The following is a 25,619-nucleotide window of genomic DNA, read 5'->3' as shown; positions in this document are numbered from 1 at the left end:
GAATCATTAGTGATCGTGACTCTCTCTTCACCTCACACTTCTGGAGGGCTATCTTCGAGGCCATTGGGACTCAACTCTGTTTTAGTACAGCTTATCATCCCCAAACTGATGGTAAAACAGAACGAGTCAACCAAGTCATTGAAGATATGCTTAGGGCACACTGCTGTCGCAAACCCAAAAAGTGGATTCAATATTTGCCACTGGTTGAGTTTGTCTACAATGCTTCTTACCAACAAAGCATTCAGATGACCCCTTTTCAAGCATTGTATGGGCACGATTGTCGAAGTCCTTTAAGCTTTTCTGATCCAACCTTGAGGGTTGAAGCTTCGAAGCAGATGCTGGAAGACATGGATGACCAAATCAAATCAATAAGACAGGACATCCAAGCTGCCAAGGGCAGACAGAAGGCTTACGCGGACGTGAAACGTCTAGACAGATCCTTCGTTGAAGGTGATATGGTCTTCATTCCCGTATGTCGAAAGAAGAGTTCCCTATCCTTGGGTGAATGCAAAAAGCTAAGTCCAAGGTATTGTGGACCCTATAAGATTCTCAAGTGCCTTAGGCCTAATGTTTACAGATTGCAACTTCATGAGAACCTAAAAGTTCATAATGTATTTCATATCAGTCTATTGAAAAAGTATGTGCCTAACCCTAGTCATGTGCTTGATGATCAACAAGTTGTAATGCCGAGCCAAGGAGTCCTTGAGCTACGGCTTAACAGGATCTTAGATGTTAGGGAGAGGCATTTGAGATCCAAGACCTTGAGAGAATACCTTATCCAGTGGAAAGATTACCCCGAAGAGGATGCCACTTGGATGGATGAAAATACTCTCAACCAACAATACCCCCAGATTTTCTCAAGATGAGGACATCTCGATTTCTCTAAGGGGGAGAGAATGTAATATTTCCGCTATGAAATATTAACGACTCTTGATCCTGCGCAAGAGCAATTTCGAGTGATCTCTTGCAATAAAAAAACTTTGGGCTAAGTGCTCCCTCCGCACGCATTAACAAACACCACCCCCGCGTCATGTATAGGAAACCATGGCTCGAAAACGTAGTCCACTGTGGGAACACCCCTTCACGGGAAAAGAAAAGGGATAATTTTTGCAAATTTTTTTATGGATAAACTCCCTCCCTTTCAGCCGTTGCATGGCGGGGAGAGGGAGTATGTGTGAGCTTGAGTCATGGAGGGCATGGGGAGGGGAAGCATGCTACTAGCTACTTGTGTGGCTTCCCCCCCCCCCCTCTCAAGCTTGAGGGGGGAGATTGATCGTGTTGCCCGTTGCTGCCGTCGTAGCTGCTCGCCGTCGCCAGTTTGCTGCCGCCAGGCTGCTGCGCCCCGTCGTCGTCGTCGTCATCATCATCATCATCATCTTCTTCTTCTTCTTCATTGTCGTCATCCTCATCATCTTCTCCATCCCACGTCATCTTTCTGCTTCTTCTAGAAGCTTGGAAGCTTCTATTGGAAGCTTCTAATTGAAGCTTCCCTAGGCCTCATTCACCCTGTGCTCCTGGTTTTCTTAAAACCGTGTCTTGCAAGGTCCAATTTCTGCGCAGGGAAGTAATCTCGGGCAGAAGTGAGTTCGTAACGCGTAAAAGAGCCAAGAGGAAGTTTGCTGAATCGAAATCTACTGCGTCAATGGCTCCTAAGCAAAAGGCGAGAGGAGCACAGGCGGGAGCTTCCGTGGTCAAGGGTAGTTGCATTTTTGAACGTATGTTGCAAAGTTGAAAGATGAAATTGAGCAAAGATGTTCGTGTTGCGTCTTGCAAAGGATAGGGCTTATGTCGCATGAAATAAATTCTTGGTTATGGCTCATGTAGAAGATAATTATAGACGGTCATTAAATGATATCTGAATAGTCGCAATGCATGGAAGGGATTTATGAATTTTACAAATTGCATGCGATGATAGTTACATTTTAGGTCGGGGTAAGTGATAAAGGACGGATTAAATCAATGATGGACTCATGGCATTCGCTCATGCATGGAGTTCTTTTATCAAAGTTTGAATGCATCTTCATTAAAATATTAAAGCTTTGATTTCGTTGCATCCACGTAGGGTTTATAGGAGTTAACTTTGAATGTCAATCAGTATAGTATAGGGCAAGGAAAAGAAAGATCTCTGCAGATCCTTTAAGTTACATAAAGGCAAAAAAGTCTATGGTCTCAAAATTGTATGGAATGATGCATCTCACCTATCTTGCAGTTACTTACATCTTTTAGGGGAAAGTGCTTGCGAATTTAGAAGGAAATATTTGCATCCTTAAAAGGGAAGATCATCTTAAATCGTGGGTTGGTTAGATCAACTATGTAATTTACGTATAATTGAGTAGCTTACATGAGAATCATAAAGGTATGATTAGTTAGCATATGACGATCACCTCAATGTGCTAGGTAGGGTTAAGCTATGATAAAATTCTGCCTAGTATTGCACTTGGGATGCTGACTTAATACTTCCAATCTTTAAGGTCCTACCCACATCCATGAAATGTTAGGATTACCTAATCGCCGTGCAAGAATGATCTAGGGTTCCTACCCTCAGGATTAGTTGACCAAATACTAGACCTCCGCAAGGAATTTAAGAACCCTAGGGCCAAAACGACTAACAGCCTAGTAGGATTAAGGTTTTGGATTGGGTCAATAAGTCTCCCAAAACCTATATCTTGATCAAAGGCAATCTTGATCAAGGAATACCGTGTGATGAGAAAATAATCCCACAAGTTAGGTGCTGACACCTATCTCGTGCAACAAGCTGCAACGTCGTATGGTCTTGTGTCTAAATCATAAAATAGTATTGCCACTCCTTAGACCAAGTTGGCGAGTTCTAAGTACTAGTCTAATTTTCTAGAGGATGAGTAGTCATCCTGCTACATCACCCTTCCTTGGGACTGATTTGCCAAGCTAGGGGAGTTACGAATTGCCAAGAAAGCAATTGAACAACCAAGTTAGGGCGACGAAGTTACCTAGGATTTATTGACCTTAATATAAGGAAACCTAAGGTATTGACAATTTAGGTCAACCGGGTATAAACCCTAACCCAAGGAAAGAGGGTAAACAAGTAACTCAGCTTACGAAACCCTTGGGATCTTGCCAAGTCGCGATTGATCCAGGATCGAATGTTGGAGGCAATCTTGATCAAGGAATACCGTGTGATGAGAAAATAATCCCACAAGCTAGGTGCTGACACCTATCTCGTGCAACAAGCTGCAACGTCATATGGTCTTGTGTCTAAATCATAAAATAGTATTATCACTCCTTAGACCAAGTTGGCGAGTTCTAAGTACTAGTCTAATTTTCTAGAGGATGAGTAGTCATCCTGCTATATTACCCTTCCTTGGGAATGATTTGCCAAGCTAGGGGAGTTAAGAATTGCCAAGAAAGCAATTGAACAACTAAGTTAGGGCGACAAGGTTGCCAAGGATTTATTGACCTTAATATAAGGGAACCTAAGGTATTGACAATTTGGGTCAATAGGGTATAAACCCTAACCCAAGGAAAGAGGGTAAACAAGCAACTCAGCTTAGAAACCCTTGGGATCTTGCCAAGTCACGATTGATCCAAGATCGAATGCTGGAAACATTCGGGGAGAAGGAATCACACCTTAGCAGTTGGTCGTACAAACGACCACTTGAATGTTCTTGATTGTGCACTGTTTGTACTTCTTTGCTTAAGGAACTAATTCAGAAAAATCATCTAATGCTTCAGGTAAAGAGCTTGAAGGGAGAGGTAGTACCAGTTACCTCCAACTGTTTGCCTGACCCTATCGAAGGGGATTGCTAGCCGCGCCGGGTACGTGGACCGAACCCACCGCGAGAGGTCTCTTCGCGGGTGCTACTTGGAGCAAGAGGACGCTTGGGTGCCAGGGGAGGCTCTGGCCGTAAATCCCTTGCCTCTGGATTCTGCACAAGAGGCTGACGTGACTCGAGATGGGATCTCGAGGCCTGCATACTAGTCAACGGGCGGAACTTGGAATAGCGATCCCTGAGGATGGCTAGAATAGCCTTCGGGTAGATTTATTTGATGTATTCCAAAGACTGATAAATAAAGATCAAATGTTGAAAAGGAACTTGCTTGACATTGTTTTTCTGTGTCAGTGCTTAAGTTACGTAAAGGAACCAGTGATTAATTCGGTTAATTAAGGAAGTTGTTTTTGCCTGTCAAACTAAATGTGGTAGATTAAATGTTGAAAAGGAACTTGCTTGACATTGTTTTTCTGTGTCAGTGCTTAAGTTACGTGAAGGAACCAGTGATTAATTCGATTAATTAAGGAAGCAGTTTTTGCTTGTCAAACTAAATGTGGCAGATAATTAGATAATTAAAGCAACCCGAGGAAAGTGCGGTGGATGTGACCTTGAGCCCGTTCTACGGAAGGGTGGTCCCGGTTGGCCGGGAACTTTTCTCAAAGGAATTGACAGCGAAGTAACAATGACCTAGAATCTATAGAACTAGAGTCTCGATTTATGCTGTTTTAGGGGAACGGAATGGGACTATGCCTTACGAGCAGAGAGGTTGAGCTTCGTATCCCTCTCGTTTCCCATTCTCCTTGAACCAAGTGCAGTATAAATCCGCTTCGACCCTGATGTTTGTACGCAAAGTAGTTCATTTGGGGCTCGACGCTAGCTACCTTCTAGGAACTTGACCATTAGGAAAACCCCGATTTAGGTCGGTCCTAAGTGGGAATGACCGGAATGCTTCAGCTTTGTGGCAGACTCGGGAAGACCTAGATCGCAAACCCCGTGACATTCCTTGGGAGTGCCGGGCGGCGCTTTCTAGACTCTTTTCTCGATGGGCTGCTAAGACGTGTCCTACAAGTGGACAGGGGGACACGTTACGAATAGGTCATTTAGCTTGTGTGACAGCGGCCCAATAGAGAGAAAACAACCCAGATGCAAAATGCAAATAGTGATAGGTTTGATCCATAAGCTGAAAATGCAGGTATATTGCAGAGAAAACAGCCATTTGAGAGAGCAAAAACTTGTGGAGTACTCGTGTATGAGACGCAACAGATATGATATCATGAGAACATGTATTTTTGAAATCTCACTTAACATGTGGATTAATTTTTAATCACATGGTTAAGTAAATGTTGCATATGTGAGGTGTAATTGGGATTAGAGTAAATTCACGAGCCAAGACTTGAGGAAATCACAGGATGTCAAAGGCAAAAGTTGCTATAAGTTATGCTGCACAAGTACTTGGTGGTATCTAGTCAGTTGTTGGTGACATTAGAGAAGTGGCATTTAATAGTACCTAACACTAATTTAATAGTCAAAGATGGCGTAGAGACACTCGGGAATGGAAGTTGCCTAGTCAATTTAATTATTGGCTATTCAGATTATTTTTCTAGGCACTAAAATAATTATTAGATTAATTTTCAGTATTTAAAGATTGAAAATTAATATTTAATTATGGATAATGCTGGAAAAACCATTTGGGAAGGCTGCCACTTATAAAAAATGCCCATGTAAGAATGAAAAGCGTCCTTAGAGGCTGGAGAGAGGCATTTTAGTGTATTTAGCCTACAAGAGAGAGGGAGGAGATGTTATTGGTCTGTTTTGTAGTCATTGGAGGATCTTCTGAGGTAGCCAAGGGCAGGAGAAGACCAATCAACAATAGGTGACAACATCTACAAGCTGTTGAGATAGAGTAGCAACAGTAACTGATTGATTTTCTTTAATTGTTTGCATCTACAAGCTATTGAGATAGGGTAGTAGCAGTAAATGACAGATTTTCTTCAGTTCTTCGCAAAGAAAGTCTGATTTTTCTCTCTTCTCAGCATTCTCTCTCATCTTTCAACCTTTCTACAGCCTTGCTTCGAAGATTATAGCATTGAGATCACTAGAGATCGTGGAATTTCAGATTTCTCTATTGTAAATCCCAATCTACAAGAGAAATTAGGGATTACTAGTAGCCTCGGGAAGTGTGCCAAAAATTGGAAGCTCCAAGACTTGGATTCAACAGGGTTAAAGCTGTTTTCAATCAAATTCAGGTGGAGGGACTAGTAAATCAATGAAATTGGGATATTTTCCATCTCCATCAAAGGGGGTGAAGCCCAATGGATTGCCTGAATCAAGGGGCAAATCAGATTGAAGACTTGTTGGTCATTTTGGACAGCAAGGGGGGTTGGAATACCAAAGGAGAATCCCATTGTACATCAACTTATTCTTCAATTAAGTTAAATAAATACTGGAAGGGGTGCCAGTTTTGGGGCCAATAAGGTGTCCATTGTCGAAGATTGTAAGTTAATTTGCATTTCTCAATTTTGTAATAAATGCTACTGTTGTAACTAAGTTGTAATTAGGAAATTACCAACCATCCACGGAAGGAAGGCTGGTTATATATGGAGGTCTGTCCAGTTATTGAACAGTTTGCCCAGCTTGTAGGATGCCACCCAGCAAGGAAGGTGGTCTTGGGAACCTAAACATAGATATACAAAGGTTATTCTGCTGAAAATCAAGTCCCCCAGTCTTAGTAATACTGCCTAGATAAAGGGGAGGTCCTACATAGCAAAATGCAAATGTGTAGAGAGCTAATTGTATATAAACAAGGGCCTGTCTAGAAGAAATAGATGTACCCAGTAGAGAAGAATATCAAGCTCTTGTAAATCCAAAGTTTCTAGTTGCCACAGTCCACAGGGAAGAAAACAAGCCACCCTGGTTGAAAACGCAAATCTGCAGTGCTCAAATTGTAAAAATTACACGGCACAGCAAACAAAATCTGAGAAAGAGATAGAGAGTACACAACAGATAAGAGGAGAATTTAAAAAAAATTATTTAGCTCCAAAAAATTGATACAAAGATGGTTGTGTCCACCCGTGCGCTTCCACTGTGAAGCTTAGATGGCGATCTAGATAGAAGATAGGTGAAGAGCTTAAGGCTAGCTGGAACAACTCTGATAGGGTGAAAGATAGATGATGGATGGTTGTGAAGGGGTTTAGCTTTTATAGCCCGCGAAGGCAGTTAGGTCGGCTTGACCAACCTACCATATGAGCCTCCACTAGTCGGTCAGGGAATATTTCCTTTACTGTCGGGGATGTAATGTGCCTCAAGTTGCTACCAGCTTAACTACTCCGCCGTCTAAACCCAAGATTAGACCCACAACGGTCACCTTTTTGCCATCCGGTCACATAGACCTTATCTGACATACAAGTCAGGACTCAACCAATATCCGAGCTCATATATGGCTTCTTCTCATAATGGAGGCCTTACAACTTTGAGCACCATGGATCATTGGTGGGACTTTATTGAGGGTGGGACATTGAGCATATCTAACACAAATTGGCGGCAAAAATGGCTGATATCTCAAACAAAGTGCTCCTCTTCAAAGATCTTCAGCTCCTATGTGTGGCTTTGATACCACTTGAGAGTGCGTAACGGAAAGAGGAAAGTAAACGTAGAGAGGAGACAAAGAGGAAATGTAGGAGAGAAGGAACAATGTGACTGCAAATTGTTGAAGGTATAAGGTTGCAATAATCAATCCCAACACACAGCTCTACACGTCAGTGTGGGTGTCAAATGGTAGTAAGGGAATGAGAGAATGAGGAGGGTTGGTTGAATATGAAGGATCAATGATGGATAATGAGAATGGGAGGGTAGGCTACCTATATATAGGCAAAAAAGTGGTAAAATCCTAAATAGGGTCAAAACCCTAAAAATAGCCAAAACTGTCGTAAAAGAAATGCACTAATGTGTTCTCCATCGAAAGTGTCTAGACACATAAAATGATAGACAAATACAATGTCAGATGTCCTAATGTCCTCGTTCAGCTCAAATTAAAGCTCACAGGTAGGAGATGACTACACAAGATACATGATTGCTATCATTATTTTATGGTTTCTTATGATGGTTAAGCGGTTAGGGTTTATTTCATTATAAAGGGACACTTATGTACTAACAGGTTTTATTTTATTACAAAAAGATACTTATGTGCTTCATATTAGCAGATAAATGTCTTTTTGTAATGAAATAAAACCCTATAGGCTTAACCGTCATAGGAAACCCTAACTCTAGTGTCACTTAGTACCTAGGACACTAGGGGGTAATAATTGCATTTAATGAAACACTTGGATTATGGATCAAAGGGCATCAACATGTAACCCTTGAGATGGCCTACACAGTTATAGACTATTTGGTTCAAGGCGATTGATATGATCCAATGATTTTTTCTTAGGGTAATACATCCAGAGTTAGCTTCACACCATGAAGTCTACCCCTTTTTGAAGCCCATCTTGTGGGGACTGTACTTTAGAAGCTACATTTGAAGTTTGAAGGGATTGCTAATGCCTTATGAGCTTAGACATTGATGACGTCTATCAATTTTGATCATACGTCCTCAAAGTTGCTAAGGACCATAAGGCAAGAAAAATCTTTTTGAGATCTTACTAGATTTTTTGAAAAGTTCATAATGGACTATGCTCGTATTGTTGAACCTGTAATACATGTGCTTAAGGATATGAGAAGCAAGAGAAAACATGTTAGTCAGCTAGTGGTTTGGACTAGTGAGCTCGTTCAATGTTTTCAAACATTGAAATGGTTGGTTGCCATTGCATCGATGCTGTTGATTATCAATCCAAATAGACCTTTTGAGATTCATACAAATGTTAATGATTATGCTATGGACTCAATTCTTTATCAGGATAGATGATCTATCGCATTTGAGAGTTGTAAGCTTAGCAACGCCTAAATGCATTACACCACCCAAGAGAAGGAACTGTTGGCAGTTATCCATGCACTTACAATATAGTGTCATTTTTTGTATGGTGTCCGGCTTATTATTTGGACTAACCATCATTCGTTAAAATACCTTTGTGATTAGCTCGATCTTTGTGGCCATAAGGTGAGATGGATTGAGCTTATGTATTTGACTTTGAGATTCATTAGAGAAAGGATGCAACTAATATGGTTGCCAATACCCTTAGCTAAATACTTGAAGTTAAGGCCTTATCCTTCTTCAAAATTTCGATTGATTTCTCTCTCTTAAGGGGTGTTGCCAAAATGATCTTCACTTTGGTAAGATTTGGCAACTAGTTCAAGAGGGATCTAGTAGGTTAGGAAGCTTTTGCAGTTCTGACGCTTGAAAGCTAGCTACTAAGAGAAAGATAGCAGAAAAGTATTCCATTCGTACCAAATTACTTTTTAAAGAAGGAAAAGTATGTGTGCTCAATGATTCAGATACTTGCAATAAAATTTTGTACGAGTGTCATGATGTACTGAGTACTTGACACCCTAGCTTAGGTGATGATACCATGTGAGAGGTGGCAATGGAAGAGGAACACTTGATCAAGAAAAAATGATGAAGGCAACGAAGAGCGAATTCAGCTGAATGCTAGATGAAAGCTGAATACAATGATCAGCCCTTGCATGTGCTACAGTGTGTAGCTGCAATGACGGCTCTAGAGGGGAGAAGGGAGGAAGTCATAATGACCAATTGATAGGTGTGCCTATAAATAGGCAAGAAACCCTAAAAAGTACTCTTAGGTGGTGTAACCCTAAAGAAGTCCTAAAAGTACTCTCTGATGGTGCCTTGAGCCAAAAAGATGGATGGGGCCTCTAAATAGGGAAAAAGGACAATAAGACCAAAAGTGACCTAAATGAGTGGAACCAGACAGTTCCTACTGTCCCTCACTGAATTAGCGTAGAGCTTGCAACTAGAAGATGACCATGACCACAAACATCAACATGCATCATTTTTTGCCTGTGTTTACAGAATTTCAGCCCCACAAAGACTGCTTTTTGTAGTCCCCAGTGAGGCAGTAAGCCTCTACCTCTGTTTTGGATTAGAACAGTTGTAGAGAACCTCAGATCACGTCCTAGGACAGTAACCAAATGGTTCTCTCAGTTCCTTTCTTGTGTTTGGACCTGCTTTCCTAAGAGTATCCTACCTTTTTCCCAACACCTCTTCCTTGATTTGGTTCAGTCAACCTAGTCAATAGCAGCTGTATTGCATAGACTTCCCAATGTCATGTGATGTACATGCCTTGTTCTATTCATCAGGTTGACATGACACGATTTTAAGACTTTTGATTGGTCTGTTGAGATAAGTTTGTCCTGTCTTTACACGACTATGCAATTATTATGTCTATAAAGTGCAGTGCAGTATGATTGTGGAAGAAAAGTTCCTTTCTTTCTCTCTCCATCTTTTAGCAAGTATTCAAGCCCAGCCAGAGCAGAACAATGTCAAGCTCTGAAACAAACAAGCATGGGGTGAATTATAAAATGGAGCTTAAAAAGGCATATGTACGAAGTTATCCACTTGTCTGCACTTGTAATGTCTTGGAGCTTGGAAATCAGAATGCCACATTGATTTGAATTTTACTTCTGTGAGAGTCTTGTCTGCAAGGCAATTTTTTCTCACTAAGATCATAAGCTTTATCAGTTAGGTTTATTACTTTAAATAATTGAAGTGACAGTTGTGCTTTGGATGTACAGATACCAAGGAGGCAGTGCTGTAAAGTTATGACGTGGCAGACTCAAGAATTGGGTGTTCTTGTGGATTCATGTGAAATGAAAGAGCACCAACAGTCAATGCAAGGACAACTATTGTAATCTGTTAATGCTGTGTGGTCCAGTGTTACAAGGGTGGCACATTTTTTCTTTGCACAGGGCGATTTTATTATATCATACTTCTCTAAATTGCCCATGGAGGAAGAGAACTGGTGGTTACTAGCCCCAGGCATTTGATGGGCATTCTTCCTGCAAAAATGCACAATTTTACATTACCTGATTTTTGCCTTGTGCAGTGTATTCCTTCACTTTTTCAGGACAGCTTTTTTGTACATGGTGCTCGCTTGGTGAACTGTGCCCAGTTGTACATTAATTCTTTTGGATCTCTTTGAGAGAGATTATTGAGATACATTTTGCATTTGTGAAATGTTATTGTTGGTGTTTAGAGCATCAAGTTATGGACTGAAAATATTCAACAAAACACACATAACAGCAATGTGGCATGTATGTATCATAATGATCTGATGCTGATTATTTCTGTGACTATTTGGTATCGACTGTTACTCTATCAAAAAATTTACCGCGCTAATGTTCTGCAATTATTGGATTCCTAACATAGTTTCAAAGCTGTGTGTCTTGTAAGGTTGTACTTACATTTAGACAGCTGAGTGTAATCATAAACTTAGAAGTTCGCGAATTATGATAAAGGTGGTACTTATGATCATTATGACGAGAACAATTGATGCTGCTTGTAGTTCCTGTAGTTCATGTGGATGCTACACTAAGTGATTACCATAAATGGGCTGTGGTAATCCTACCCTGTTGTCAGGCTGCATGAAGTAATTCTGTTAGAGACTGTCTTGTGTAAGAGTATGATGAATTTCTTTTGACTAAACAAGCAGTCTGCTTGGTTACAATGTGGCAAGAAACACAAAATTAGATAAAAGATGGTTTGAAGTATTACCAAGTTGATGCATTTGTCAATGGAAATATAGTGGAAAATGCCAATGGTTCTTAAATGTTCACCCTTTCAAGTGCCTTGTTCGAGTAAACAGAGTTGATGATAGGCGAGTTTGTTTAAAGGATCACTGTTAGTTTTCACTGTTGAAGGATTTGAAGACATAAAGAAGCTATAGACAATTTAGATATGAAGAGGAAGTACTATATGCTAAAGGGATTGAAGTAGATTTTAGCACCTTTAGCTCGGAGGAAATGCACGAGCAGGAAGATTGTAGTGGTTTGAGAGAAGGGTTTTAAAGAGTAAATGTAATTTAATATACTTACAAGCCATTGATAGCCCACATTTTGGTGGAACCAAGTTGAATAAGAAGGAGATAACCCCACATCTTGCAAAACCAACTCAAATAACACGAGCATGCGAGATCATGAATGCAATGTTGAAATTGAGTCGTGCGTGGTCTTAATGGATGGTGATCTACAACCACAATCTATTGTTTGAAAACCATGATGATAGAGGAACAATGACGGTGTTAGTATTGCCAACCATTCACTCATGACTATGAATCCTAATAAGAGGGATGCATTATAGACAAAGGGGCCTTTTTGTGGGCAAGTGTTGGCAATTATAATAGGCAAAGTGGCCTTGTTGTCAGCAAGTGTTGGCAATGCTTTTTCTTTTTTTGGTCAATAGATTCTTCACATGCATGCATGCACAAATTTGTCAACTATTTTTTTGTCTTCTTTGTAGCTTTTTCAAAATTTGTTGATGGCCCACAAGTGAAATCTTTCTCCCTTATTCATATGCACACATCTACTCACTCACAAATGCACATAATTATACACATTGCAAGCCATAACCTTATAATATATTTTTTAGTTACTTTTACAAGATGCTTGTCATTACTCCATGTGTAAATATCAATGCTAAGTTTCAACATGCAAATCACATTAATGATGAAACTCAATATTCTTTGTAAAAGCATGATATTGCAATACAATATGCTTCGCACTTTTGTGTGAGAGAAATTATGTTAAAGTTTTTAGTTAGCAGAGAAGATTTTAGCTCTCATTCCAACTTTGTTATCTCCAAGCTCATGAGGTATTGTCTTCAAGAGAGTGCTTTTGTAGGTTACACATGCCTCCATCAATGAGAGTGGATTTTTAGAGGCCATTTTTTGAAGCAAAAAAGAGTTCGGAAGGTCGTAAAAAATCAAATTTTCATGCAAAATGAAACGATTGCGGATTGATAAGTTGGAGTTTTCCTAGATGGAGTTTGATGCTAGGAACCCAACGCAAGTCTCATGTTTGTTGATCGGAGTCCATTTGACCCTCTATTTAATCCCCGCAAGGTTTTGTGTCATGAAGTGGCAATGTGATCCGGGAGTTGAAAAGTGCGTGACACTGGCCAAGTTTATAGATTTCAATACTATGAAGCCATTCATCTAGATGGATCTTGAATTCGAGCTCGTTTGCCTCACCAAAATCGAAAAAATCACTTTGTCCATTGTAGTGTGAATACAATAATTTGAACTAGTTTTTTAAAAAACAAAGCTTAAGCTTAGCTTAAGCTTTTTGATATGAAAGACATGATTTTCTAAATTTTTTGGGGGGGGGGGGGGGGGGGGGGGAGGAGAGGCATTGTTTTTAAGATTTAGCCTCAATAGCCCTATCTCTTTGTTGAAGTGAGGTTTTATTGTTTTCATAAAAGAAAAATACATGAAAAATATGCCTTAAACCCACCAATGAATGCATAACCCTAAACAATAGGGAGAAAGGGATTGTTGAGTGTTTAAAGTATGGTGAATTCTGATGTTTTATGATGCATGCCATGTAGGGTTCATTGTTTAAAATTAGAAGGGTTTAGTAGCACGTGAAAGCTTGGTACTAGCCCTAAGCAACGATGTATTAGAAAAAAAAACATGAAAAGAACTGTCTTTGCACTTTTATGATGCTGATTATTAATGAATAAACTTGTTTGAGCAAGGTAGTCATACACAATTGCATTGCACGTACCATATGGTATCATATTCTGGATGCATAGTGCCTATTTGTATGAGCGATGACTTACGCTCAGAGTGCAAGGTACCCCAAGTCGTAGGGTTAGATATTCGATTCCTTGGGGAATATTTAGTGAGGTCTATCTATTATCTCCTGAATTGATCAATTGAAAGAGTGGACTTTGTTTTGAATGTGTTCTATGCGTTCACGATGCATCTTGGGACCAATCCCCGAGGTGTAGGAGAGCCATAGTAGTGGAGCCGCGGTGATCGACTGAGGGGTGCTCCCTTTGTGTATGCTTATGTGGTATATAACATCAATATGTTTAGGGAATTCCTCTGAGGAGTACATGAAAGAATTATTCGTTGGACTACAAAATCATACAAATGCAAAATTCTTAGACATTCTTGGCCACGAGGCCGTGTGGGGTGGTTTAAGATGAATAGTAGAGGCCCCCGACTAGTGTCTTAGAGCTAGTGTCGAGCCCTTTTTAGGTCTTGATAGGTGGTGTGTTTGTCGGAGCCGTTAATAAGTGGCGATTTTTGAATCTTAGTCAATAGGGACTAGTTCATTAGTGTATGCCAAAAGGCAGTGAGATAGATTCAAAAGACCGTCAAGCCGAGCTTCAGAAGCAAGAAAGAGTTGAATGGGCTAGACGACCAGTCGAAATTTTTAGAAGATATTCTCCACAAAAGGAGTGGTCCAATATATTCCTACAAGGGAGGCATCTTAGTAACCCTAGCCCCATGTGTAGTCCATTAGGAGGAGGAAGTTCTGGTACTTTTCTCTTTCCAGTCAGCTAGCCCACTTTGAGTGGAGTAATAGTTCTGGTTGTTCAACCACCTTTAACGAATCTAGTTGTTACCATAGTGCAATCCATTGCAATCCCAATAGGAACACTGGACTTGCCATCCTTAGGGTTTCCTATACCCATTTTTAATGGGTTAGTAGAGAAAGATGTGGAATTTCATATCAATGAATTTCAAAAGTTAATGTTTAATTATCGAATTCAAGATGGACACTTGATGATGTTCTTTAATATGACTCTGGAAAGACGTAGCTACAGTATGGTATCATAGCCTAGAGGCTGGAACCATAACTATGATTGACTTCTTCTTTGCGTCCTTTCGAAGAGAGTTTGCACTCGAAAGGGGAGGTCAGTATTGGCTACATGTCCTCAATGTTACATGTCAAGAATGTTTGTGGGTATGCCAAGAAACTGAAGGAAGTATTCCGTAAGTTGCAAACCTATATTCGTATTCGAGCTACCACTCAGTTTGCAATACTTTTTGAATGGGCTAGACTTTAACATTCAAGTGCAGTTGAGCAGTGTTGCTCTTGCTGACACATTGATACATCTATTACAAGAGTAGAGGGAGAAGGTAGAATCGTGATTACAAGCGGCTCATATCTCTAGGGAAAACTAGAATCTGAGTTTAGGTGTTGGAAATACTTTGGCATTGACGAGAATGGAGGCCAAGGGATACCCATGAGTTCTCTCAATGGGAGACCAAGCATGATTCAAAATGTACCCATTTTTCCAGCTCCTTCCAATGTGACCATGCCTATGGCTAGTTAGATGGCTCCACCAAATGTTGGAAGCCAAATGATAAATCCTATCGTTGTTTCATGAAATCAATAGCCAATTCCTAATCAAGTGATTAGGCTAGTGGAATGACAGGTAGACAATCATGGCTATGAGTCAAGTGCCTCGAATGCCCTCGGCAAAGTTAAGGATATGATGAAGTACTATACTATCATGATTAGCAAATAATATAGGCAATTAGCCGTTGATGTCAAATTTCTTAAGAAGTAGCAAAATTTGATGGGGAGTCAACACCTTGAAGAGGGTGCCCCCTCAAGATTCAGCTGTAAGTGGTGTGTTGGCAATATTTCCCTAGGAATTGTCCAAATATTAAATGTGATATATGTGGAAAGTTCGGCCACCCAGCTAGTACTTGTTTGAGTAAGATTAGTTCTCTTCAGCAAGGAAGCAAACGACCAGGTTCGGTTAATCATCGAGTGCAAGGAAACAATCTTTAGCAAGATGAAGGATCGAAGCAAATACTACAAAGAGAGAAAGCTATAGTAGAGGAGTTGCCTAGTAGCAATAGAGTTAACCTTATTGAAGCTGTTTGTGCCAATGGCATTGAAGCTTCTAATCTGCGGATCGTTACAAGAGGTTAAAAGGCTAAAGAAGCCAATAAAAACAAGGTAAAACTTGTCAAGGAAAACCCTAAGAAAGATGATAAGGGGACCCAAGTTTAATCCCGATATGCAAGGTAGACCTCTAAAGGCCGTAGAGATGGTAAAGCCGATCCCAAGAAGAATAAGGAATTGCCAAAGAAGAAGGAAAAAGCCAAGAAAGAGGCACCAAAGCCAGTTTAAGGAGAGAATGGTTTGGCGAGAAAAGCGAGCTCTTGCTAGTTATCATGAGTTTGATTTAGTGAGTTCTCTTTGTGAAGTTAAACCAGATGTAAACCTCATGTAGCCGATTAAGTTGTCTCTAGGAGTGCATAATGAACTTAAGAAGATCCTTTGCATTGGGTATATTGTTGATCTCTTGGAAATAGTGCGAGTAGGATGATGGGTTTGGACATGCTAAAAAGCATTGTCCAAGGGTAGCAACATATGTTGATGGAATATTAGTGGATCATGCTATTGTAGACATGGGATTCTCCATCAATATTATGAGTTTGGAATTGATGGACATGTTGGGATTAGAAATAAAAAAAGATGTCTCCAATATTCTCCAAATGGTTGATGATAGTTTAAGACAACCTGAAGGTTGCATTACTAAAGTCCATATGACCATTGCTAATGTTGAATGCATTCTGGACTTTAGGGTCATTAGGTTTGCAGGGCGACCTAGTCATCAAGTATTGCCAAGTAGGCATGCCATGGATCTTACAAGTAGACTATTAGGTTGATATAACCCCGCTGGCTGATTAATCTTTGGCAGAGGTGCTAAACGTGTAGTAGTAGATACCTACCCTGAATCTCCTCAAAGTGAGAGAGTTCCTTTATCCTCGTTAGAGCTAGACACATTAGATGCTCCATTTGCTAGTGAGACGTCATCAAGTAATGAATCCAATGAGGGGTCCACTACAAAGGATATTTATCAAGTAACTTTGAATGAGTCAATAGAGGCTCATGAGAGGATAAGGGATGTGGATGTAATTGAGCTAGACCTTGGTACGATGAATGATTCATGGCCAACTAAATTAGGGTCCATGCTCAGTTTGGAAGAAAGGAAGGACAATGTGTCCTTGATTCAAGAATCCCACGATATCTTTGCTTGGATCTATGATGAGATGAGAGGTATTCCTCCCAGCCTGGATATTCATATTATTCATTTGAAGGAAGATATCTGCCCTGTGTATAAAAAAGTAAGGCATATGCCTTTCGAATTAAGGGACGGGCTATTCAAAGAATTGACAAAACTACAAAAATCTGGCCTGATATTTTCAGTTCAACACATAGAATGGTGTTCACTAGTTGTTATCAGGAAGAAGAAGAACAATTGAATTCGGCTTTGTGTAAAATTTAGAGAGATTAATAAGCAAATAATTAAGGATTACTATCCATTACTTTTATTGATTAGATTTTAGATCAAATAGTGGGTAGGAAAGTCTATTCGTTTATGGATTGCTTTGACGGATATAACCAAATGGCTATTGCGGAGGAAGACAAGTTGAAAACGACGTTTATAAATGTCTTTGGTACCTTTGCATATTATGTGATGGCTTTTGGATTATGTAATGCACTTAGTTCTTGGCAACGAACAATTGATAAGACTTTTGGTGATATCTCTCTAGAGGAGTTAAAAGTCTTTATTAATGATCTGGAGGCAGCCACCACAAGGGAAAGACAATTGATCATTTTCAGCACTGTAGATAATTTTGCATTGCTCTTAATCCACGGAAGTGTGTCTTTGGGGTGCCCTATGGGTTGTTATTGGGCCATGTGGTTAGTTCGGTTGGTATTGCGATTGATCCTAAAAAGATAAAGGTTATAGTTGCCATGAGCCCACCACGTACTCCAAAAGAGATACATAGCTTTCTATCATCAGTGGGATATTATCGGGGAGATTTATCAATGCATTATTAAAAAGAGTATTGCCACAGACGAAAATCCTATCTTTTAATTGCGTGTTCGAGTAAAATGAAGCCTATCAAGTGTCCTTTGAGGATGTGAATCATGAACTAGCAAAAGCTCCAATTCTAAAAGCACCTAGAAGAGGTGAAAATTTCTATATATTTTTAGCAACAACAATGCATAGTATTAGCTGTTGTTTAGCCCGAATTTGGGAAGTGAAATGGTATCATCCAATGGCCTTTGCTAGTAGGAAATTAGGGATATATAAAGTCAATTATATGTATATGGAGACATTGTGCCTTGGAATGGTCTTTGTTGTGACGAAGAAATTTAGGCATTATATTCTCTATGAAAAGGTAGTATTCTTTACATAGGAAAAATGACTTAGATTGTTTGATGAACAAGTTGTAGCCACCTAACCATTTAGCAAAGTGGTTAATCACTTTGCAGGAGTTCGATTATGAGATTAGGAGTAGGCCACCAAAGTTGCAGGGTATTGTTGAATGCCTTGTGGATTTCGAGGAGCCAAATGAAATTTTGGCTGAAGGAAGTGACATCAAAGGTGTATTCAAGATCAATACATCTTCCATCCGTTCTCGGTATGCAACTATAAAGTATTATTTATCTTTAGGAGGATTTGGGGCTCCTATATCAAAGTCTCAAAAGAGAAAGATTAAGCAACAAGACTTACGTTTTTTAATTTGTAATAAACCAGTTCTCACAGCAAATCAAGTAATTGAAAATTCATGAAATACATCACATTTGTAAAGAAATGCAAGAAATATACCATGTTTGCAAGGTAGCCATAGCCAAGGTAACTAGACATAAAATAATATTTCCATGGAAGGCTGAGAATCATAGATGTAAGCTGCAATATGAATACTCACCTCATGTCAAGGTGGGACATGGTATGTACCCCATATCTAGGTGGCTAAGAGCATGCACCCTCTTAGTTAGTAGGAGGAAGGAACCTCAAAGCATGTATTGCTTGAAATGGCAAAAAGATCCCTCACAAGTTACATCTCCACCTTTAAACTGTCTAAAACAGACTGTAGTACAAAATGGACCATATCTTGAGCTATAAGTGGCCGATTTCCATGTGCAAGATATAAAAATGTAAAGGACAACATGTAGTATCCAACCATGCCTTTAAAATCAAATTTTGAAGCCAATAAGACAATTTACTTTCTCACAGAAATTTAATACAACAAGCTGTTTACTACTCTGTTTATGAACTGTCCTCTTGTTGAAGCCATGGAAATTGTTCCAAATATGATGCTTGTTGCCATAAAGACTCTTCAATAGGCAAACGCTTCCATTTGATAAGATATTCAACAAGAATACGGTTCCTTAGAACCTGCTCCCGCTTTTGCCAATAATCTTCTCGGGCTCATAGATGATTAAATCATCATCATCCAAGGGAGGTAGTTCTTCAAGAACTTGAATTGGAGGTCCCACATACTTTTTAAGTTGAGACACATGAAAGACATTATGGATTCTTGTGTTTGAAGGTAAGTCTAGTTGATAAGCAAGATCCCCAACTCACTTGACAATACGATAAGGACCATAAAACCTATGAGCACGTTTGTTGTGTCCTCCTTTAAGAGAAGCATAACATGACTTGGGAACCTTCAAAAATACCTATTCATCTTCCTCAGACTCCACATGTCTTCTTTTCTCATCTACATAGACTTTCATTTGTCTCTTGAGCTTTATGAATGTTGTCCTTGCATTGCTTCATAAGGGCCTCCATCTTTTTCAACTCCTCATGTGCTTGTGGATTTACATCTTCACGAAACAATGCGGAGGGTACTTGTACTTTGTAGCCATATAAAGCTTCAAAAGGAGACATTCCAATGCTCATATGATAACTATTATTGTAACAAAACTCCGCAAGATGGAGCCATTGGTTCCACGCATTTTGTGTCTCATAGCAAAAGTGCCTCAAATAAGCCTCTAGCCATTTGTTAACTCTTTCACTTTGCCCATCCATTTACGGGTGATGTGCGGTACTAGGAGTCAAAAGAGTCCCCATTGAAGAGAACAAACTCTTGCAAAAGCTACCCATAAACTTAGTGTCACGATCAGACACAATCTTCATTGGCAAAACCACATGAAGCTTGAAAATACATTCCATGAATTGTTGAGCCACTTGCTTTGCTATAAATTGGGCCTTAGTAGGGATGAAATGGGCTGATTTAGTCAACCAATCAACTACCACATAAATGATATTTCACCCATGCTTAGTTGTAGGCAATCCCACAATAAAATCCATAGAGGTATCAGTCCACTTGCCTTGAGGAATAGGAACTGGCTGAAGTAAGCCGCCGGGTAGAAGAGATGTGTCTTTATTTTGTTGACACGGAAGACATTGCGTCACATAATCCTTAACATCCCGCCAAATGCCCTTCCAATAGAAGCTCTTATGGATGTTGTCAAATGTTTTGAACAACCCATGATGACCTGCTAAAGGTGAATAATGCATCTCATGCAAAATACGGTCTTTGAAAGAGGATTGTGGTGTCAAGTAGACTCTACCATGATACCATAAGACCGTTGTGCCAATTAAAATTGGGATACTCTTCTCCTTTTCCTTGCTGAAATTCCTTCATCATCTTTGATGCTTGTTCATCAAGCAAATATTCTTCTTGGATGTCATGAATCCAATCCTTATGTATGATTGAAATTGAAGATAAAGAACATGTCCACATACGTGATAAAGCATCCACCACAACATTATCTTTTCTAGCCATGTAAGATATTTCAAAATCATAGCTTTGAAGAGTAGCTAACCACCTCCTTTGTTTAGGGGATAAATTTGGTTAGAAAAGGAAGTATTTCAGCACATGATGATCACTCTTCATGTTGAAATGGCTGCCATATATATAGTGATGCCACCACTTTTTGATAGCATGCAAAATTGCCAACATATCTTGTTCATAGACATGTAGTTGACGTTCCTTGTCATCAAGCTTGTGACTTTCATAGGCTATAACTCTATGGTCTTGATACAAAACAGCCCCAACTCCTCTTCCACTAGCATCCACATGTATAATGAATTCCTTAGAGAAATCCGCGCATACAAGAATAGGTGCTGAAACTAATAGAGATTTCAGCTCATTGAAACTCTTGTCAGCTATGGAGTCCCAAAAGAAAGCTTCTTTCTTCAGCTATCGGTCAAAGGAGCCACCACATGAGCATAATTTTTGATAAACCTCCTATAGAATGAAGATAATCCAAGGAAACCTCTCAAGGAAGTAGAATTCGTAGGAGTAGGCCACTCTTTGACACATTTCACCTTGTTAGGATTCACACGAATGCCTTGCTCTCCCACAATGTGACCCAAGTATTCCACTTCATCTTCCATGAAAGAACACTTTGACATTTTAGCAAAGAGTGTATGTCTTGTTAATGTGTTAAAGACCTCTCAAACATGCATCAAATGCTCAACCTTGGATTTACTATAAACGAGGGTATCATCAAAGAATACAAGGACTACTTTGAACAAGAAAGGCTACCATATCTTATTCATGAGTGCTTGAAAAGTAGTGGGCGCATTTGAAAGTCCAAATGGCATAACCAAGAAGTGATATAACCCTCTTTGAGTCCTAAAGGCTGTTTTATATTCATCCCCTTCCTTCATTCGAATTTGATGATAACCAAACGAAGATCAATCTTGGTGAAGACCTTTGCATCTTTGAGCTCATCCAAGAGGTCATCAATGCGAGGAATCAGGTATCTATTCTTCACCGTGGAGTTGTTAATCTCCCTATAATCAATGCACATGCGAAAAGATCCATCTTTCTTCTTTACCAAGAGCACATGAGAGGCAAACGGAGATTGACTTGGTTGAATTAAACCCATTTGCAACAACTCTTTAACTTGTCTTTCCACCTCTTCCCTTTCACATGAAACACTCTTGCAAAGAAATACAAGAAATACACCATGTTTGCAAGGTAGCCATAGCCAAGGTAGCTAGGCATGAAATAATATTGCCATGGAAGGTTGAGAATCATAGATGTAAGCTACAACATGAATACTCACCTCATGTCAAGGTGGGACATGGTATGCACCCCATATCTTGGTGGCTAAGAGCATGCACCCTCTTAGTTGGTGGGAGGAAGGAACCTCAAAGCATGTATTGCTTGAAATGGCAAAAAGATCCCTCACAAGCTACATCTCCACCTTTTATACTTAACCCTAGCCTACTCTAGACTAAGGTGGCTTATGCTTTATTACACAATTATAGCAGGTATCTTATATCGGATGACATTTATCACTGTTGTGTAGTACTTGATGAGGTACCATTCATTCTAGAGGAATGCCATGATTCAACTTGTGGGGGACATTTTGCCAGCCAGCTTATTGCCCAAAAAGCTCTCCATGTTGGATATTGGTGGCCATCAACTTTCCAAGATGCTTTCAATTATGTTAAGTGTTGTGATGTCTATCAAAGACATGATGTGAGGGAAAATCGTAGGTGGCCCCTAAATCCTATTTTGGTTACGTTATTCTTTGAGAAATGGGATATTGATTTTGTGGGACCAATATATCCTTCATTAAATATGCGTAAGTGGTATATTATTATAGCAACAGACTAGTTTACAAAGTGGTCTGAAGCTCGAGCAACGATGAAGGATAATGCTAAGAAAATGGACAATTTCATCATGGAGCAAATAGTTTGCCGTTTTGGTCCACCTAAGGAGATAGTGTTTGATCAAGGGACACACTTCTTAAATAAGGTTATACTAGCCTTGAATGAAGCTTTGAAGATTAAACATAATAAAAATACCCCGTATAATCCTCAAGCCAATGGCTAAGTTGAGAGCACAAATAAATAGGTGGTGGGAATCTTATATCTGAGATAGTATTGAAAAGTAAGAGCAATTGGGATAAGAAATTATATGTGGAAGTGTGGGCTTACACAACACAACATTCAAGAGAGCCACATGCCACACCCCGTTCAAGCTAGTGTATGGGGAAGAGTGTGTTTTGCCATTGGAAATAGAGCTTCCCACTGTGTGATTCACTCTTAATTATTTGTTAGAAGAGGCAAAAGCGTTATAAGAACAATATACTTCTCTTGCACATCTTAATGAGATTTGGTTGCAAGCTTTACTACATCAAGAAGTAGAAAAGAAGAGAATGAAAGCGCTTCATGACCTTCGGGCTAAGAAGTATACATTTGTGAAGGGTCAATTTGGTGCTGTATTATAATGCTCATTGGGAGCTATTTCCTGGTAAGTTGGAACCCAAAATGGGCTGGACCATAAAAAATTGTCCCTTTAGGAAATAATGGCTCTACACCCCTTTTAGCAGATTTGCAAGGGGTAGAGTTTAAAACTAAAGTTAGTTTTAATAAGATGAAGCCTTACTATGTGTAGGGGCTGATGTTGGTGTCCATGCAGGTCCTTCATGATTCTGCTTTAACTTGCAGTAGGTACAAAGATGAGCAGATGGGCCGAATCATTCCCTATCTTGAGCATTTGTATCTAGAGCAACATTACCACCAAGGTTGAGTGATTTGGTGTAGTAAAGGTTATTGGGTTATTGAGTGGCAAGATGGATCTTTCACGTGGGGGATTAAGGTCCACTATCACCATTGTCAACGAATTTTAACTAGCATTCCTATTGAGTTTAATAAGGAAGGAGGGATTATACATGTTATACATCCTCTCTCTTGGCTTGATTTTGATTATCATAAGTACGAGTGAGCTTATTAGTATGGCGTGGCCTATCACTAAAGACTGGGTCTATACTCTATATTTCAACAGAGCTTCTAGAGGGCCCGCTAAACATGCAAGTGTTAATGTGGTCATTAAAGATCCCTAACGTGAAGATGGAAGTCTATTTAGGACATTCTTGTACTAATAATATGACAGAATACAAGGCCTTGATCATGGGGTTGAATGTAGCCCGATGTGGTGGTATCCATTGATTATTGGTAAAAGGTGATTCGTAGTTAGTAATCAATTAGTTGAATGGGACCTATAGTGTGCGGGATCCCATCATACAGATATAGCATCGTGTAGCCTTGGATACGTTGCATATTTTTGAGATGGTTACTTGTCAATTAGTTCCTTGACAGTGAAATTGCTTTTTCCAGATTCACTGGCTAATTATGCTTTTGTTGAAGATGTCTTTTGCAATTATGGTCGAGGGGGAGCTCTTACAATTACCTTCTGACATTAGCCCTAGACTGCCTTGGGGTCTTCTTGTAGACATGTTGTCCTATTTTTTCCGTCGATGGTTAGTTTGGTTTATGAGTCAGGTAGCAATTGAGCGCCTTTCTACTCTGTCATGGACACATAGGATTGTGTATCGTTGGATATCCCTTGCTATTTATGTAGGGGGCTAGCTAATAACTTGATGCACTTAGTGTAGGGCCCGAGGAGCCCTTATCCTTGGTCGGATTGGGCTTATGCTTTAGTAGAGTTATGTTAGGACCAAGGGTCTGTTTCAATCGTCTGTTGCTGAATGGTAGTGAATTGTATTATCTCGTTAAGTCAAAAGGGTAGTTTTTGTTGGGTTCTAATGTTTTATGTCATAAGGCCAAGAGGGCCATATGTTTGTTTGGTGTGGGTATGTTTACTAGTTTTCTGTTTTAGTGATTGCATAAGATAGGTTTGACGAAGTGTCAGGAGAGAACATCTGCTGCGTGGGAGCTTCTTGTGGCCATTCTAGGTGGTGTTGTCACCTTTTCGACTTTTCCCCATAAGCTGATAGTGTTATATGTGTATGTGGGGGTTATTTTCTTTTCGTTTGTGGGGACTGAAAATCAAGGCATGAAGTTCTAGGGTTTGGTTAGATATATCTAAGAGGGAGGGTCGAGTAGTTATTTACCTCCTATAATAACGATATTGTCAAGCATTGAAAGACCTGTTTTAGAAGGCAGTCCTAGTGACCTTGTTCTACTAGCTTGCTAGGGGAGTGTTCTAGGAGTCCTTGCTAGTATTAGGCAGTTAGTTAGGCTTGCTGAAATAAAAAGAGGAGGAAAATTTGAATATACTTGAAAGATAAAACAATAAAGATGTGTGTAAAAATGGGTTCTAACCCCCTTAAATTAGAAAAGAAAATATCAAGTGCAGTTGATTATCACCTTGTAGAGGCTTCGTAGGTTCCTAGGGACGAGACAAAACCAAGGCCGATGCTTTATCTTCCTTGGGGTAGCAGCTAGCCAGAATAAAAAAATAAGGAATGTTGGAGTGAAAATAAAAGTGAGTGAAATAGAAAAGGATAAGTGTCACCTCATGAGAGCTTGGTAGGCTCTTGCATACCGAGTCAGCACACTTGAGGCCGATACCCTGTTCTCCTTGGGTCACTCTACACTTAGCTCCCTCCTTTTTACATACTCGAGTATGGAAACTTTGAAAGGAAAAATGTATTACATGAAAATCTATGATGACCAGGCTATAGGAGTCCTCGCCTAGTTGAAGGTCCTGGTCCAATTAACCTGATTAGATAGGTAGTTCAGGCCACCACTAGGATGACCTCTTTGATGGTTCTTTCTAGCTAGTCCGTGTTGGAGCAGTTGGTTAGCGACTTGATTTGGATCTCTGTTAGATTATGCTGGGCTTATCCCTTGTGGATTTTCATTCCTTGATTTTTTCAAGGGGTCGGGTGAGAGTTGTTCGTGTGCTTTGTTGAGTATATTTTTTGTGGCAACTTGATGCTTTTTGTGGTTGTCTTTGTGTAGATCAACTCGTGGGATTCAAGGGCTGAGTTGCCCTATCCCGTGGTCGCTAATGAGAGTGGATTTTAGAGGCCATTTTTTGAAGCAAAAAAGAGTCCGGAAGGCCATAAAAGACCATTTTTCATGTAAAATGAAACAGTTGCAAATCAATGAGTTGGAGTTTTCCTAGATGGAGTTTGATGGCAAGAACCCAATGCAAGTCTCGGTTCATTGATTGGAGTCCATTTGACTCCCCATTTAATCCCTGCAAGGTTTTGCATTATGAAGCAGCTATGTGATCTGGGAGCCAAAAACTACATGATGGTGGCCAATTTTATAGATTTCAATGGTGTGAAGCCAATCATCTAAATGGGTCTTGATTCTGAACTTGTTTACCTCGCCAAATTCAAAAAATCCACTTCCTTCACAGTGTGAACACAACAATT

The 25,619-nt window shown here is 39.8% G+C and overlaps 1 protein-coding gene across 2 annotated transcripts in view; it reads left to right on the top strand.

Annotated features, from left to right (window-relative positions):
- The window catches only part of LOC148027899 (uncharacterized), a 45,805-nt gene extending 34,761 nt beyond the window's left edge, over positions 1–11,044 (top strand). For both annotated transcript variants that reach the window (XM_087689607.1, XM_087689606.1), the window contains one exon: positions 10,431–11,044. Coding sequence is in view for 1 of the 2 variants with exons in the window: in XM_087689606.1 (XP_087545732.1) it covers positions 10,431–10,547 (117 nt within the window). In the remaining variant the exon portion in view is untranslated. The remainder of the gene's footprint in view (positions 1–10,430) is intronic.
- Positions 11,045–25,619: the final 14,575 nt, after the last annotated feature.

Source organism: Lygodium microphyllum, chromosome 12 (assembly GCF_053477565.2).
Source record: "Lygodium microphyllum isolate KBCC chromosome 12, Lygodium_microphyllum_v1.1.10, whole genome shotgun sequence".
NCBI lineage: Eukaryota > Viridiplantae > Streptophyta > Polypodiopsida > Schizaeales > Lygodiaceae > Lygodium > Lygodium microphyllum.
This window is presented reverse-complemented; position numbering and strand designations above follow the sequence as displayed.